Source organism: Oryzias latipes, chromosome 20 (assembly GCF_002234675.1).
Source record: "Oryzias latipes chromosome 20, ASM223467v1".
NCBI classification, from domain to species: Eukaryota; Metazoa; Chordata; class Actinopteri; order Beloniformes; family Adrianichthyidae; genus Oryzias; species Oryzias latipes.
In genome coordinates this window covers 12,248,681-12,262,732 of record NC_019878.2, presented here as the reverse complement: position 1 = coordinate 12,262,732, position 14,052 = coordinate 12,248,681, and the positions used below count along the sequence as shown (strand labels likewise).

Sequence of the window (14,052 nt, the reverse complement as noted above, 5' to 3'; positions counted from 1 at the left end):
AGAAATTCTTCTTTTTCCCCCTCTTTGTTCCCCCCCTAAATGGTAAACCTCCATGTTTGTCCCGAGAGTTAAATGTTGGATGCATCTTGACAATTGTGGAGGGACTCCCCCCTCCCACATCCCCTGCCTCCCTGCTGAAGGATGCAGGACGGTCCTGAGCTCTGACTCCTGTCAGCTTCGCGCAGAGAAGCAGCCGCGATCGCAGCGGAGCTGTGGATCCATCTCCATGCTCATGAGCCGCTAAAACCTCCTGTCTCAGGTTAAAATGAAGGACCGCTTTCAGTCGGGATAAAGTCAGCGATGGCTCGCTTTAAGGGGGGATTTTCCCGGATCTGCCGATGAGGTTTCATTCTCAGTCCGACCGGATTCTCCCAGCGTGATGGATACTAATGAACTGCCAGTGTTTAAACTTTTTTTTGTTGGGCTTTTTGGTGAGTATTTTTTTTTTCTTAAAAAAAAGCGCTTTAAAAACCAAGACTCCAAGTTGTCAGTTTGAGCTATAATGAGTCACAAATCCAAATCTGTTCACATTTGTTTCACTTCACCAGCTGATCAGATTTGTCTTTTTGCATTTTTCATCCTTTAACACATTTTTTCTGCACCGCCCAGCCTCTATAAATAGTGAGTTATCAGCAACAGCAGTTTTCTTTGACAGAGCGTGCACTCATTGAGGGTTTACATTGTGGTTTCATGCCCCAGTGGACCCTTCTGACCGGGATCCAGTGGGAAAATCTGAATCTGGCTCACTAATCAGGTTTACAACTGTTTCTGATTTAGGAATGACTTTTGCTAGCCAGACCAATGGTCAAAGCATGAATTTTTACAGCCTCTCGTTATCTTTAGATGCCCCATCATGGCCTGTGAGTGTGGCAGAGGTCTTATCAGTGGGGTGAGGGGCTCTGGGAAAGCAGATGATGGTCGGTCTCTGCACCATCTGGTTTTGGTCTGATTGAAAATGGTTGGCTTCCTCCAGCTGACAAGCCAGGTGGGAGTCTCAGTGTGAGGTTCTGTGACTGTTTTCTCTGGGAAAAGCAGCATCCTGGCAGAGGTGTTTGTGTTGTATCTGCAACAGCATCTGACCCAGCCAGACTACTGTCACAACATGTTACAAAAAATCAAAACACCCGAGATTGTTCAGACCTGACGGTGTGGTCGGTTGCTGAGTGATGAAATGAAGCGCTGCATGCTTGAAATGAAATAAAGGAATAGATGGTGGAGAGAAAGAGCAAAGCATGACCTTCGCAGGACACGTTTGTTTCGCAGCTGAGGCAAGAGATGATGCAAGACATTTGTATGTGTTCATCACGGGGGGAAAATTGCAAAAGCTCTTAGAGTTTAAACAGGGGATGTACAAATATTGAAATTCAGCTCCATGATAAATGGAGTTGGCCACACAGACGACACATGAATTTAAAACTTATATCTGCAGTTTTGTTTATTTATCCTATATGTCATATAAAGAAGTAGTGCTATCATGGTTTGGGCCCCGTGTTGCTTTGTTTTACAAAAAAAAAGAAAAGAAAAAAAGAACTTAAATTTAAAATGTTAGAGAACATACCCGAAGTGTACATTTACCCAAATGACATTTGTCCTTTTTTATTGTTACAAATTGTTGACTGGCTGATAAAAAACATATCTTCTTTTTTTGGAAACAATCAAAATTGCATTAAATGAATAGAAAAAAATATTTACAGTTAATGCATTTTGGCCCCAAGGTTTTGTTTTTGTCAGACAACATTTAAGGTAACTCACATTGGTCGCTTCCACCATGATGCATTCCTGGCCTCAATATGTATCTGAGAAGGTAATTTAGTGTCGCTTTTTCTACTTTTCCTTTCACATGTGTCTGTTTGGTCTGCTTTGTTCGGTAAAAAGCTGTGTGCAATTTGCACAAACAGACTCTGGTAATTCTAAAACCAGGGGTTGGATTCACTGGCTGTGGTTTACTACCAGACTGATGGAAGGGCTTTGCACTTTTGCAAAAAAGTGGCATAGCTGAAATAGAGATGTATCAAGGTAAAGAAAGTGTATGTTCATATACTATGGTCAAAGGACCAAAAAGATAGCTCACCTTCTTCTTCCTGCATTTTTCTGTCCTGTTTCGGTTGCTCAGAAACCCGCAGCTATGGTAACTTTTGGATTTTTTCAAGCTAAAGTGTTAACATTTAAAAAACTAAAATTAAACAAATAAAGATTTAAATGTTTTCTGCATTCCCAGCCCCTTTACACAGAGTCCGAAGGATCCTTGTACCTTTGGTCCTCAACACAGAAAACAGCAAAAAACAAAGCAAAATAGGGAGGGGTGGAGGAATCCTGCAACAGGACATGCTACTGTAAATGTTCCTTTAAATAGAGAAAAAAGTTAAAGACGGCAAACAAAAAATAGATATCAGCAAAAATATATAGCTGCAGTCACTAATTTGAATTTCAAGAATCTTTATCTTATGTCCAAAATAGAACAGAGTAAGATTTTTCAAGCAACAACAAAAAAGAAACAATCCCAATGTTGTTTATTTAAGCAAATCTGGCAACCCAGTTTGATCTAAAAGGACAAATTACACTCTATATGTGGAATTACTGAATTTGAGGTGTATTAGCTAATTCTGCAAACTCTAAATATAACCATAAATGTGAAGATCAGCAATAACATGACATTAAATTTCAATATGCGCAATAGTTTAGAAACCTCCACCAAAGAAATTGCATCCCTTGCAGAGAAAACAATGGCTTCTGCTGCTCTTCTGCTTAAAGCATTTAGCACAGACATCCCTAAAAATGTATTTTTCACCACAGAAGTTTGTCTGAAATGATAACTTTATACCCTGAGCATGTTTTTATCGGGATTCTCATTCTTAGTCGGTTGAAAAAAAAAAAGGAGTTGGCAGCACAGGTGACATGTGATAGCGTTTGTGGGGATGGGGTAGTTTTCACATCAAGATCCTCAAAGAGCGCTCACAGAGAGAAGGAGGTTATCTCAAGGGGACTCGTGCTGCGTTGTTGCTTGTCAGTTTGGACCTTTGCGGTCGATCCTGTACAATTTCAGGTCTTTTGCTGTCTGACGGAAAACGAGAGACTCCCCATGAAGCATCTACTCCCTCATGTAAACAGTGTGCTGCTTTTGGGAAGGAAATCGCCCTGGGAGGGAGGGAGGTTGTTCTGCTCCTCAAACACCTGAAAAAACAGAGCTGTAGAAATGCTTATGAGTTCTATTTATAAAGTTCTATTTATTGCCCTTTGGTGAACAAATACTTTTTATGTTTTGGTTCAGTTTCAGTGACAGAAAAATTACATTATATAGGTGTAACCCATAAAAGAGCTGGGATGATGACATTTGACTGGATGTACTTAAATAACTGTATTTGAAGCAGGTTCAAAATAAAAATTATCAGTAAAGCAAAACACTAAACTGTAGTAATTTGGCCGTCAAACATGATCACTCAAAAAAAATAAATAATAAAATCACATCACTTTATTACTGTTTAAGATCCAATCCAATGGAAATCTGTTTTAGGGTTTTTTTATCGTGTGGGATGGGGCTGGAACCAGAAGCAGGACAGAAACGGAAGATGGACGAAAGAATGGTCTTTTTTGAGTTCGCAGAAGTGGTGGAGGGTTCTGACTTGAAATGCACGTGGCTTAGTGGGTGATGAAACGGATGAGCTGCTGGTCTGGTCGAAGCTGAGATGACTGAAGAGTGGAGCCTTGATTGGTGTCCCGTTGGATGACTAGTGGTCGACAGTGGTGGAGATGAAGCTCGTAGTAATTCCTGAAGGGGCAAAACGGAGAGTGGGTCAGTGTGGAGGTGAAAAATGTGGCACAGCTTGGCTTGAGAGCTTAGCATGAGTCAGTTACTCAACCGCAGGAAGCAGACAGACTGACGTGAGGAGTCCAGATAAAGGCTGCAGGCTGATGAGCTGATAGGTCACAGGGAATTTTTCTCATGATGGATGAGATATATATATAAACATTATGCTCAAAATGATATTTCTGAGCATTTATTTGCTCACATCCTTGTGAATCAGTGGGAAAAAGATTGTCTCTGTGTTGAAGAAAATCTCCTGGGTGGAACACGAGCTTCCTGCTCCGCTCCATTCTGATGCATCCACTTGCAAACTAATAGATCCATGTACGTCTTAGTTTTCCTCGTCTGAGCTGGTATCTGGCTCCAAACTGCACGGCTAGATTGCTCCAATATTTCTTACCATTTTTGCTGTACCGATAAAGTTAGATTGGGGTGTGAGGGGCCATAAGTGAATGCTTTTGCTTGGAATATGCTGCAGAAAGACTGGAAACTAACTGAACTGGTATCTTTAAATGTTTTTAAGAAAAAGCTCAAAGCATCAGAGACTGAAAAAATAATGTGCAACTGTTTTTTATGATGTATGTGGTTTTAATAATGTTTGCTTTCATGTATTCTTTGTATTGAAATGTGCTGCCTTTGGCCAGGACTCCCTTGGAAAACAACAGTACCGGTCACAACTCAGAGGCTAATTTCTGATGAACTAACCCAGAAACTATGTCTCAGCAACACAGGTGCTTTGATATTGTCAAAAAACAGCATAATCATAATTAAAGTGTTTTTTAAAATAACTCTAAAGATGATCGGAGTGAGTTCAAATTATAAATAAATCAAAAGTTACACCCATTTTTTGATACTTTTCTTCTGGATTCTGGTTTTCTTTTTTGTAAAAAAAAATTAATTTTGCCCTAAGTTGTTCATCAGAAGTCATATTTAACCTTTGGCCCTGATCACATGAGGCACTTCTATTGCTAATTTCTTTTACTAACCTTGTTTTAATATAAAAACATATTATTAGAAAAAATTTGCTCTGGATATACAATTTTTAAAGCTACATTAAATGAGGAAAAGTACATTTTGTGATATTTTCCTTTTGTGTTTGACCTGCTTCTTTATCTGCAGTGTTATCAATATGCAAAATTGTGATTTAAAAGAAATGTAGGAATTCTATTTTGTAAATAACATTAAGAGAAGACATAAGTAGCAAATCGGCCTATGAAGGCAAAAGTGTTTCCACTGTTTCAATGCACAAAATGTAAAAGTAGGTGAAGGCTGAGAAAACTCCTTTGAGACTGACTCACAGGTTGACTCATCACGATACCACTGAATGTAATATATTACATAAAGCCATTCTTTTCATTTTTATAAAAAAAATATCTGATTGAAAATTTCATAATTATTAAAAAATAGCAACAAAGAAAAGAAACGTGATCATAAGATAAAAACATTATTACTACTAAAATATCAAGGTGGATCTCATTCAGCGCTTTGTGGTGTCAGCTTCAGTGATTTGAGTATCTCCAAACTAATAGTAAAAACTGCAGACAGAGAACTGGTCTGTATTCATAAATAGTACTATCCGTCCCAGTCTTCCTCCTGAGGAATTTCTCAGGTTCTCACTCATAATAATAATAAAATAATAATAATAATGGATGCAGACAGAGCATGTAATAATTGCTTATGATAAAATTTTACACATCTCCAAATGTAAATGTATAAAAAATAAGATTTTACTGCTAGAAAAAGGGTTTTAGGTTCTTGCTATATTTCCTGAAAACAATGTCAGTTTTTTGTTATTTTTTAAAAATTCTTTTCAAAACTGACAAAGTTTTGGTTTTACTTTTGAGAAATTTGCAAACGTGGCGAACGTCTTGATGAATGCCTAAAATGTCACACTTTTACTTGTTTTGGACCCTATTGGTTCTCTTAACAGGTATTGAAGAGCTCCTCTGGCTTTTCAGAATCAAATTTTCACCAACAGGACATTTCAAAACGTCTTTTTTTAGGGTAATTTTTTAGATTTAAAATAGGGAACACATAGCCTTAAGCCTTAGTCACAACGGCTCTTACAGGTGGATATTGGCTGTCTGCCAGTGAAAAGTGGGCAAACTTGCACGGGACCCTCAAGAAATATCAAGGTCGTAGATCGCTCGGTGAGCCTGTAGAGCAAAAATGTTGATGAGCAATTTTTTACGGGCATGCTGCAGGCAACAGGTCATAGCAAATACTCAAACAACACAAAAGGGTAATAAGTAAGTGTGAAGTAGTGTGTCACATGGATTTTTCATTTTTTTCTAACATACCCCAAGTCCTGTGTACTGCACAAGAAGCCCAGTAGTGATGTTCAAATGAAAGGTGTGCTGTTCTTGTGTGCAGCCTGCCTGTTAGAAGTGAGGAAATTAGACAATCTTGGCGTAGTTTGAGTGGACATCCTACGGGCACTTAAGTATCACACCCCGTGGTCAGTAAGGAGCCAGTACTCACACCTTACTGGTGACCAGAGTGTAGCATATCCGACAACATGACTGATACACCGTAAATGCAACTTACATTAAATAGCCTTCTGAATACTTCACTACACAATCTACACTACACAAGCTTCAAAGGACCTGCTAGACACACCTGCGCTCACCTTCAGATGCAGCCACATCTCTCTATGACCCTCAAAGAGCCTGGACAACCCAAAAAACAAAGTACCCATGGGTGCATGTGACTGAGGCTTTAGACACGGTTTGATTGGCTCAACATCAACCTTTAAAGTCTTGTTGCCCTCAGGTACAGATTCCTGTGATAATTTGACCTGGATTTCTGAGATTCTTCACGTTGCAAAATATGTGCATTTATTGAACGAGACACATCAAGGTTTACTTGCAAGGGTTTTCAAGTGGACTAAACTCTGCTGGTTTACTCCCCAGCACAGTTCAGTTAAGGACTCACACCTGTCCAATGAAACATACTGCCTGAGAAAATGCATGTTCGTTCTGCTCAAACAACTGGTTGAAATGATCAGGATGACATCAAACTCTGAAATCCTGAGTGGTTTGCGTTCTTTTGCCTCTCTTAGCAGAGCACGTCTTGAAATGTGACTAATATTCTGATGCTGAACCAGAAGCCTGCTACTCCCACGTGTGCTGCCCAACACGGAGGCAGGACTATCTGGAGTTCAAAGATCTGTCAAAGCGGTTGTTGTAAGCAAGGCTTTGGTTTTTACAGGTCAGCGTGGTAACGAGTCGGTAACAGTATTACAGGTGAACTTAGGGGAGCTCGGCAGCATGGGAGATTTGTTAAAAGCATTATGAATCTTTCAGATCCCTGTAAAAGATTCATGCTGCAGAGGTGGTGTGAACTTTGTCTGTGCTCATCCTGCACGCATGGCAGCCTACTTTTGGAATGCACTGTAGTTAATGTTGATGTGTTTTCACCTAAGTCAAGCACAAACCCCCCAAAAAATGATAAAAGGCTTAAGTGAATAAACATTTATTTATTAAGCTTATTCACAGAAAGTACAAGTATTTTTTCAATGTGTAGTGATTCCTTCATTAGTGGAGAAAACAAACCATTAAATTATACTTTTAATGAGTAAAAAATAGTTCAGGGGCTCCAGTAATTAAACAAAAAGTCTTCAGTTCTCTGCATCTGCCTGCAGCGCGCCAAGATGCAACAAATTTCGTTTTGTTGCACCAAAATGCGACATGTAAGTTGGTTCTGCAGCATTAAATTCTTACAAAAAAGACATATGTTTTAAAAGGAGCAACAAAGAGCAGAAGTGAGGCGATATTATTCTGACAGTATGATAATTTCTGTCAGACGGCAGTCTTTTTTGTCCGATTTCTGGTTACAATACATAACATTTGCAAAACAGAAAAAAACACATTAATATTTACGGGCTAGATCTGTTGTTAAAGCCTTAGTCACAATTGCCCTTTACTGGTGGATACGGGCTGTCTGTGGGCAAAAGATGGTCAAACATGTATGGCAAACAAAGTGGCCCACACAAAAAAGCAAGGTTATAGACCTGTGATGTCATAGTCTGGTAAGCTCCAGGGCTGAGCGAGCCATGGAGCAAAAATGTTCCCACTTTTGGTACGGGCATACTGTGGATGACAGGTTGTAGCAAACGCTTATACAACACGAAAGGGTGAGTAAGGAGGAAGTAGGTGAGATGCCGGCGTGTTGTAGAGATTTTTCATTTTATCAAGACGTCAAAACATATATCAGACTATGTTGTTATACATTTGCAAAAAAAATCGAAATAATTAAATAAAAAAAATCCACATTTATATAATCCATGCCATGAAAATAAAATAAAAACAAAAGATGCATTTATCCTAAAGCACTTTAAGTCATTATAATCAAGTATAATTATTGCATTGAGTGGTATGACTGATTTCTGCCTCTTGTGATTGAAAATGTGGACAACTCACAATTAATAAAGCATATGCATGGTAAAGGCATGCAAAGTTTTGTTTGAATTACATTTATAAATAAAGCTTATAACAGATTTTGGATGAAAACAGATGACTGATTATCTAAGGTATGTAAAATGATAATCCCAACAATCTGTTCAGATTGCACAGTTAGCTGCTTTTGGTAATCTTATTGTTTCAAAACTAGTTGAACTTAAGTTCTCCAAAAAACGAGAATCAGCTTTTCCTATTGTTTCTGAACCAACCTTTCTCATTGGTATCTTCATCAAGTCAAATGCTTTGGAATGCAATGAACGAGTCCCCCTTGTGCTGCAGCAGCTCTTGATTGCACTCACGTGACAAATGCAAAAGATGAGATGTGTGGGTGTTGGAGCTCCAGACTTAATTAAAGCCTCATTTTATGGATGAAAGGAAAAAGTGATGGAGAAAAGCTCCGTTGCTGCTGCAGAGTTAATAAAAAAATCACATTGAAATGGACAAAATGATTAGTTGTTCACCTCAATTTAGTCAATTCAACTCATTCATGTGTTGACATTGCTTTGGAGTTTTATGGAGAATTGTTGGATAATGCAGTGTAAGGTGAGTGAACATTGAGTCTACCAGAAAACTCCTTCCTTTTATTGCTGGAATAAATTCAGTTCAGGTTACCAGAAGTGCGTAAGGCATCTGAAAAAAAGGGACAATCCTTAGGGGATAGAGGAGTGTGAGATGGGTGAATAATGTGGTAATAAATAACGCATACCTGAGGTTATTTTACTTTCAGATATGCAGTGTCAGATCCCATTTCTTTATTATGCTTTAAAAAAATCTCATACACTACTTTTAATAGGAGAACCAGTATGATTTTAATGTTTTTTAGCAAAATATCTTGAATATTTACAATAGGCATGGTCATGTCTGTGGTAAAGCTGTACTTTTCCAGCCACACTGTGTTACACAGTTTTTGTTTCATGCCCGCCAAAACTCAGATGTGTCAATTTACCAATGATAACCCAATCAAACATCAAGCAAAACCTTTTTTTAACTTTAAAATATCCAGGTGATTTTGCAGAATTTACAGAAAAACCTTAATGTAGATGTTTTTCCCCCAAACAACTCCAAAAGGGCTGAAAAGTAATTTCATTTGTATGGTACCCCATAAGGCTGCACGGTGGAGCAGTGGTTAGCGTTCTCGCCTCACATTGAGAAGGTAAGAAGGCTGGTTTGAATCCCAGTTGGACGTTTGATCTGTCAATCAAACGTTTTGAACATCTGATGCAAGACTACATATATTTATTATTGGTCAGTTTATAACTTACAATAAAGAAAGAAAAATCCTAAAAAAAAAAGATTATTAAGAAGTTATTGAAAAAATGAAACAGAGCAAGAATAGTTATTCTGACAAATAGAATGACTGCATAATAGCTGTTTATTTCTCTATAGAAGTGTATGGGATTTTAGTTTCTTTGGTTTCAGGTACTTCCTATTTGGAACATAAGTGGGGAGGGGTCACTCACTCCAGTTCTCATATACAGTCAATGGTTATAAAACACGGAGTGGTACTTTGGGGGTAAAGCATTAAAAATAGGACTCAACCTCCATGTTGGTTTAACCAAGTGGACCAGGTTCACATAAAGGCTCTGTTTTATACCTACTGCACATCGTTGTGCTTGGAACCATCACAAAAACTCACAAATACACCAATTTTAGGGCTTCTACAGCGTTTGTTGCTTTATTAATAATGATCATCAACCTTTTAAAACCTTGTTGGACAGCTACTGTCATAAAAAATACATAAACAAAACAGGAGCTGCACAACCCAATCGTCACAATAACAAAAAAAGGTCGAATAAATACAGTACAACAAAGTGAGTTCACGCTTCAGTCCTGAGAGGCAAAACTGGTTACCTCATCATTAAGGGACACCTGAAAGCGCCTAATAAAACAGCTTCACCCCATCAACCCTTGGACTAAATCAAAACAGTCAGTTTAAATCTTAAATTTGTTGTTTCACATGAAATGCCATGCTTTTTTTTTCTCCTGCCCCCCCATCCGATGTTGTGCCTGATTGGCTGAGTTTTCTTCTACTCCCTGACAAACAAACAAGCAGCTCTGTGCTTTAAAATATGTGTTAAATCCTCAAGGCACAAATCTATGTTTATTGTATTTCTTAAAGTACATCTTGATTAGATTTAATTAAGAGGAAAATAATGCATTTCTTCTTTAGAACCTTCCAAAGTATTGCACCTGAGGGTGATGATTAATACTCAAGGCTCATTGGTATTCAGTATTTGTCACATCGGTTGTTCGGTTGTGCTATTCACATCACCCAAAGGGATCCGTTCATGCATTCATTCATTTAGGCTTTTAGAAGATACATAAAAGGAAGACTAAGACCTACACAGCCAAAAAAGACTTTACTATTTTTTTCCCCTAAGAAAATCCATCCTATTCAAATCTGAAATTATAGCTTTTACTTGGCCTAGCAACGATTTCTCTTTTCAGGAAAAACTGAAACACATTTGAAAAAATACAAACCTACAATTTTATTTTGCTTTTTGTTGGATTTAAATGTTCCACTGGAGCTTGGTCTGGGTTTTAGCAGAAAAAAGGGGCAAGAGGGGCTTATTTAGTTTCTTTTGTACTTTCAAATTAAAAGCTTCTTTCCAATTTGGGGAAACTCTATAGAAGTTTGAATGCAGTTGGCAATAATACTCCCTTTCCAGTTGATTATTTTCCTCATGAGGAAGAGCATGTGAGCTGATTGTGTTAGCACAGAGCCACTGCGTCCAGGTTTCTTATCTTCCCCCAACAGTCGAAGCAGAAAGCCGTCTGTTCTCAATAAATGCAGCGCTTTTGTTCTGAAAAAAATAAAATAAAATCCCCCAAATTTCTTTAATCAAAATCTTTTGTTTAGACAACAGGCAGGCCCAATGTTTCTTGGTACAACAACGTCGATGGCTCACAGACACATGGGCTGGCTCCACGGCGGAACATTCTGCTGATGCTTGCCTGTAATTTTCCCCTCCACATGGTAAATGGATTGTATTTGTATAAAGTCATCCCAAAAGCCTGCCATGATGCCTCTCTTTCACCCACGACAAACCCCTGCACCACCTCAGCTGCTGTCATCCTTCATCCACAGATTGCCAGAGTTTAAAAAGCGCATTCCTCTCCCCCTATCATCCTATCATGGGTTTTCTCTTCTGGCACTTTATTTCTGTCCATCTCCGTCATGGTCATCCAGTAGTCCACTATTTTTCCTTCCCCTCTTCCTGCTTTTGTTTGCCAAGTACCCAGAGTCCCCTCCTGTGTGTCGTTCCCCAGCCTTCCTCTCCGCTGCCCCCTTGACCCCCAGATCCCCTCTGTTTCTTTGAGACCCCGCTCTGATAAATGCAGTCTTCAGTTCCAGTCACAAACGCGGTTTGTGCTGTCTGGCTAAGTGTGTTAACTGGATCCAAACCCTCACAACCCCATGAAAGGTCGACAGTCAGACAGAACACACAATTTCATTATCAAATAAGGATGACACAGGACGTCTTCTCAGGAACTTATTTCAGTTGGGCCGAAAAACAGTCCTCCAGGCAGATTAAAGAAAAGTGGATGTAAGGTAAAGCTTGCTGTGTGTGTGTTTGGGGGGGGGTCTGAATGTGCCAGATAAGTGGGGTTGAAGAAATAAGGGAAACACAGCAACTCACTTATTTCTGGCCACAGCGGACCAGAAAGGTCATACAACCTGTGAGCCAAAACAAAAGTTGTTTAGTTATTTATCACATACAAAAAGCAGACACAAAAACTCATTTGTGGCTTTTTCGTCACGGTTTATTACATTTTTTATTTTGTGCAGTACAAAATACTGAATATACAGAAAAATAGGGTTTGTTTTGCACAAAATTGGAAAAAGAAAAATCCTAATAATAAAAAAATAGCTTTAGCGACCTGTTTAAAATGCTTTTTTGTGTATTCTCAAGTGAATCTAGTAAGTCAAACGAGTTCACATCTTAAACTAAGACACTTTTCTGAAAACCCTTTCAAAATAAAGGTCATATTTTAAAAAGGGGTCGCTTTTGGCATTTGAACTCCTGTTTGCAAAAACGTTTTATATAGTTTGGTTTAAATATATTCTCTGTAGTTTCTGTTTATTTTATTACACATTTTTTGAACGGTTAGTGTACTGAATGTTGTATGGATGGGAAGACAAAATTGATGCACCAAACACTGTCATCAGTCACAGTCAGTGTAATAAACTGCTCATAAAAACATAAAATGGAATATAACGAAAAACTTTAAATATGTTTTTAGGACGGTTTTTGTCATGACGTTTATGATAAAAGTGACATCATCTGTTGCAATCTCTCCTCCTTAAAGACTTAAAGAGATCTGACATTTCACATCACAGTCTTTAGAAGTTAAGATTCATTTTATCTTTGACTTTTGTTCCTGTTTTACAATAGTGTTCCCATTTTTAGTTAAGCAAGACTCTCAGATCTTTTAAAGCTTTGGCATTTTTTTTTAACTAAAAAACAACAAGATGCTCCCATATGTGACAAAGTGTATGTTTTTATAGAGATGTATCAAAATAAACACTGGACTGGTTAAAAAGAAACATTTGACAATTTTAACATCCTTTACATTATACAGAATATCAGTTAATTTGAATTAAACAATCTCAAACAAAAGCAATCTGAATTGTCAAAGAATGAACAGTAAAAAAAAGCATTCATATTGAATTATAAATGTCATTTAAAAAGTGTTTTTAGGTCTGGAAGAATCATACACTTAAATTAAAAATGAAATATTTTGCTTTTTTTCTTGCAAAATTCGCTTTGAGCTCTGAGCCCATTTTCATTTTCATTTTCCCAGTGCAGAAAGGCATTTCCTCCCAGCACCTCTGCTCAGTCTCCTCCACCATTTTCCTGAACTCATTTATTTTGCCGTCAGCTGGTAGATGAATGATGATCGCTCGCAAAGTCTGTCTCCTTGACTTTGCCTGAATGTGAACCCAGCAGATGTGTTTTAAAGAGTAGTGGATGAAAGTAAAATTGATCATGCAGCCTGGATTCCATCTTTTTTTTTTCATTTATGCTTTTTGTTTTATTTTAAGGGATACTCTGTGACCCACAGAGGATGTATTTCAGAAAGATAGTGTCATTGTGACATTGTCTCCTGAGAACAGGTTTCTCTCAGGCAGTCACAGCAGCAGCCAGCTTTAAACCAAACAATTAAATGTATTGGAGCAGGACACTCCATCATTAACAGATAACCTTTCACACTTTCAAACGATGCCTTCTAACCTGTTGTTTAAGATAGATAAACAACATTCACTTGATAAATAAGGTTATTTCCAAAAATGTATAGACCCACTCCCACTGGAACAAATGTACCTTAGACATGTACCCCATTTATTTTCTGTATTTTCTGAAGTTTAAGTTGCAGGAGCCAAAAAAAATTTTTTTAAAGAAGAAAAAACATATATAAGTCACTCATGTGCAATAACTGGTTAGCAGAAAACCAACTCGAATGCTGGTAGGATGGACCAATGAAATCAGTTTCAACAGAAGATAAGCCAAGTGTCACAACCCAGCTGAAGCTGTGACAAAGAAAGAAAGTCACAGCGCTTTGGGTTACGGTTAAAGGGGTTTGCTTGGGTTTACCATTCTCAATATCAATAAATGACAGCTGACAGACACTGCTCTTCCTCCCTTCCTCATCACCCTCGCACTGCCTTGTCAAGCAGGCGTCTCATCTCCTTCCGTTCCCACTGTGCTCCTCAGACTCCAAGTATTCGCCTCAGGTTCTGGGTATCAACCAGGCCTGGATTTAGCCAGCCCTACTATGGGGTAATGG

The 14,052-nt window shown here is 38.3% G+C and overlaps 1 protein-coding gene across 1 annotated transcript in view; it reads left to right on the top strand.

The window, feature by feature from the left end:
• The first annotated feature begins 64 nt into the window (after positions 1-64).
• LOC101156047 (receptor activity-modifying protein 3) overlaps positions 65-14,052 on the top strand; it is a 34,275-nt gene continuing 20,287 nt past the window's right edge. Inside the window, exon 1 of the mRNA XM_004080950.4 lies at positions 65-431. Within this exon, the coding sequence (XP_004080998.1) occupies positions 380-431 (52 nt within the window). The 5' untranslated portion in view covers positions 65-379. The remainder of the gene's footprint in view (positions 432-14,052) is intronic.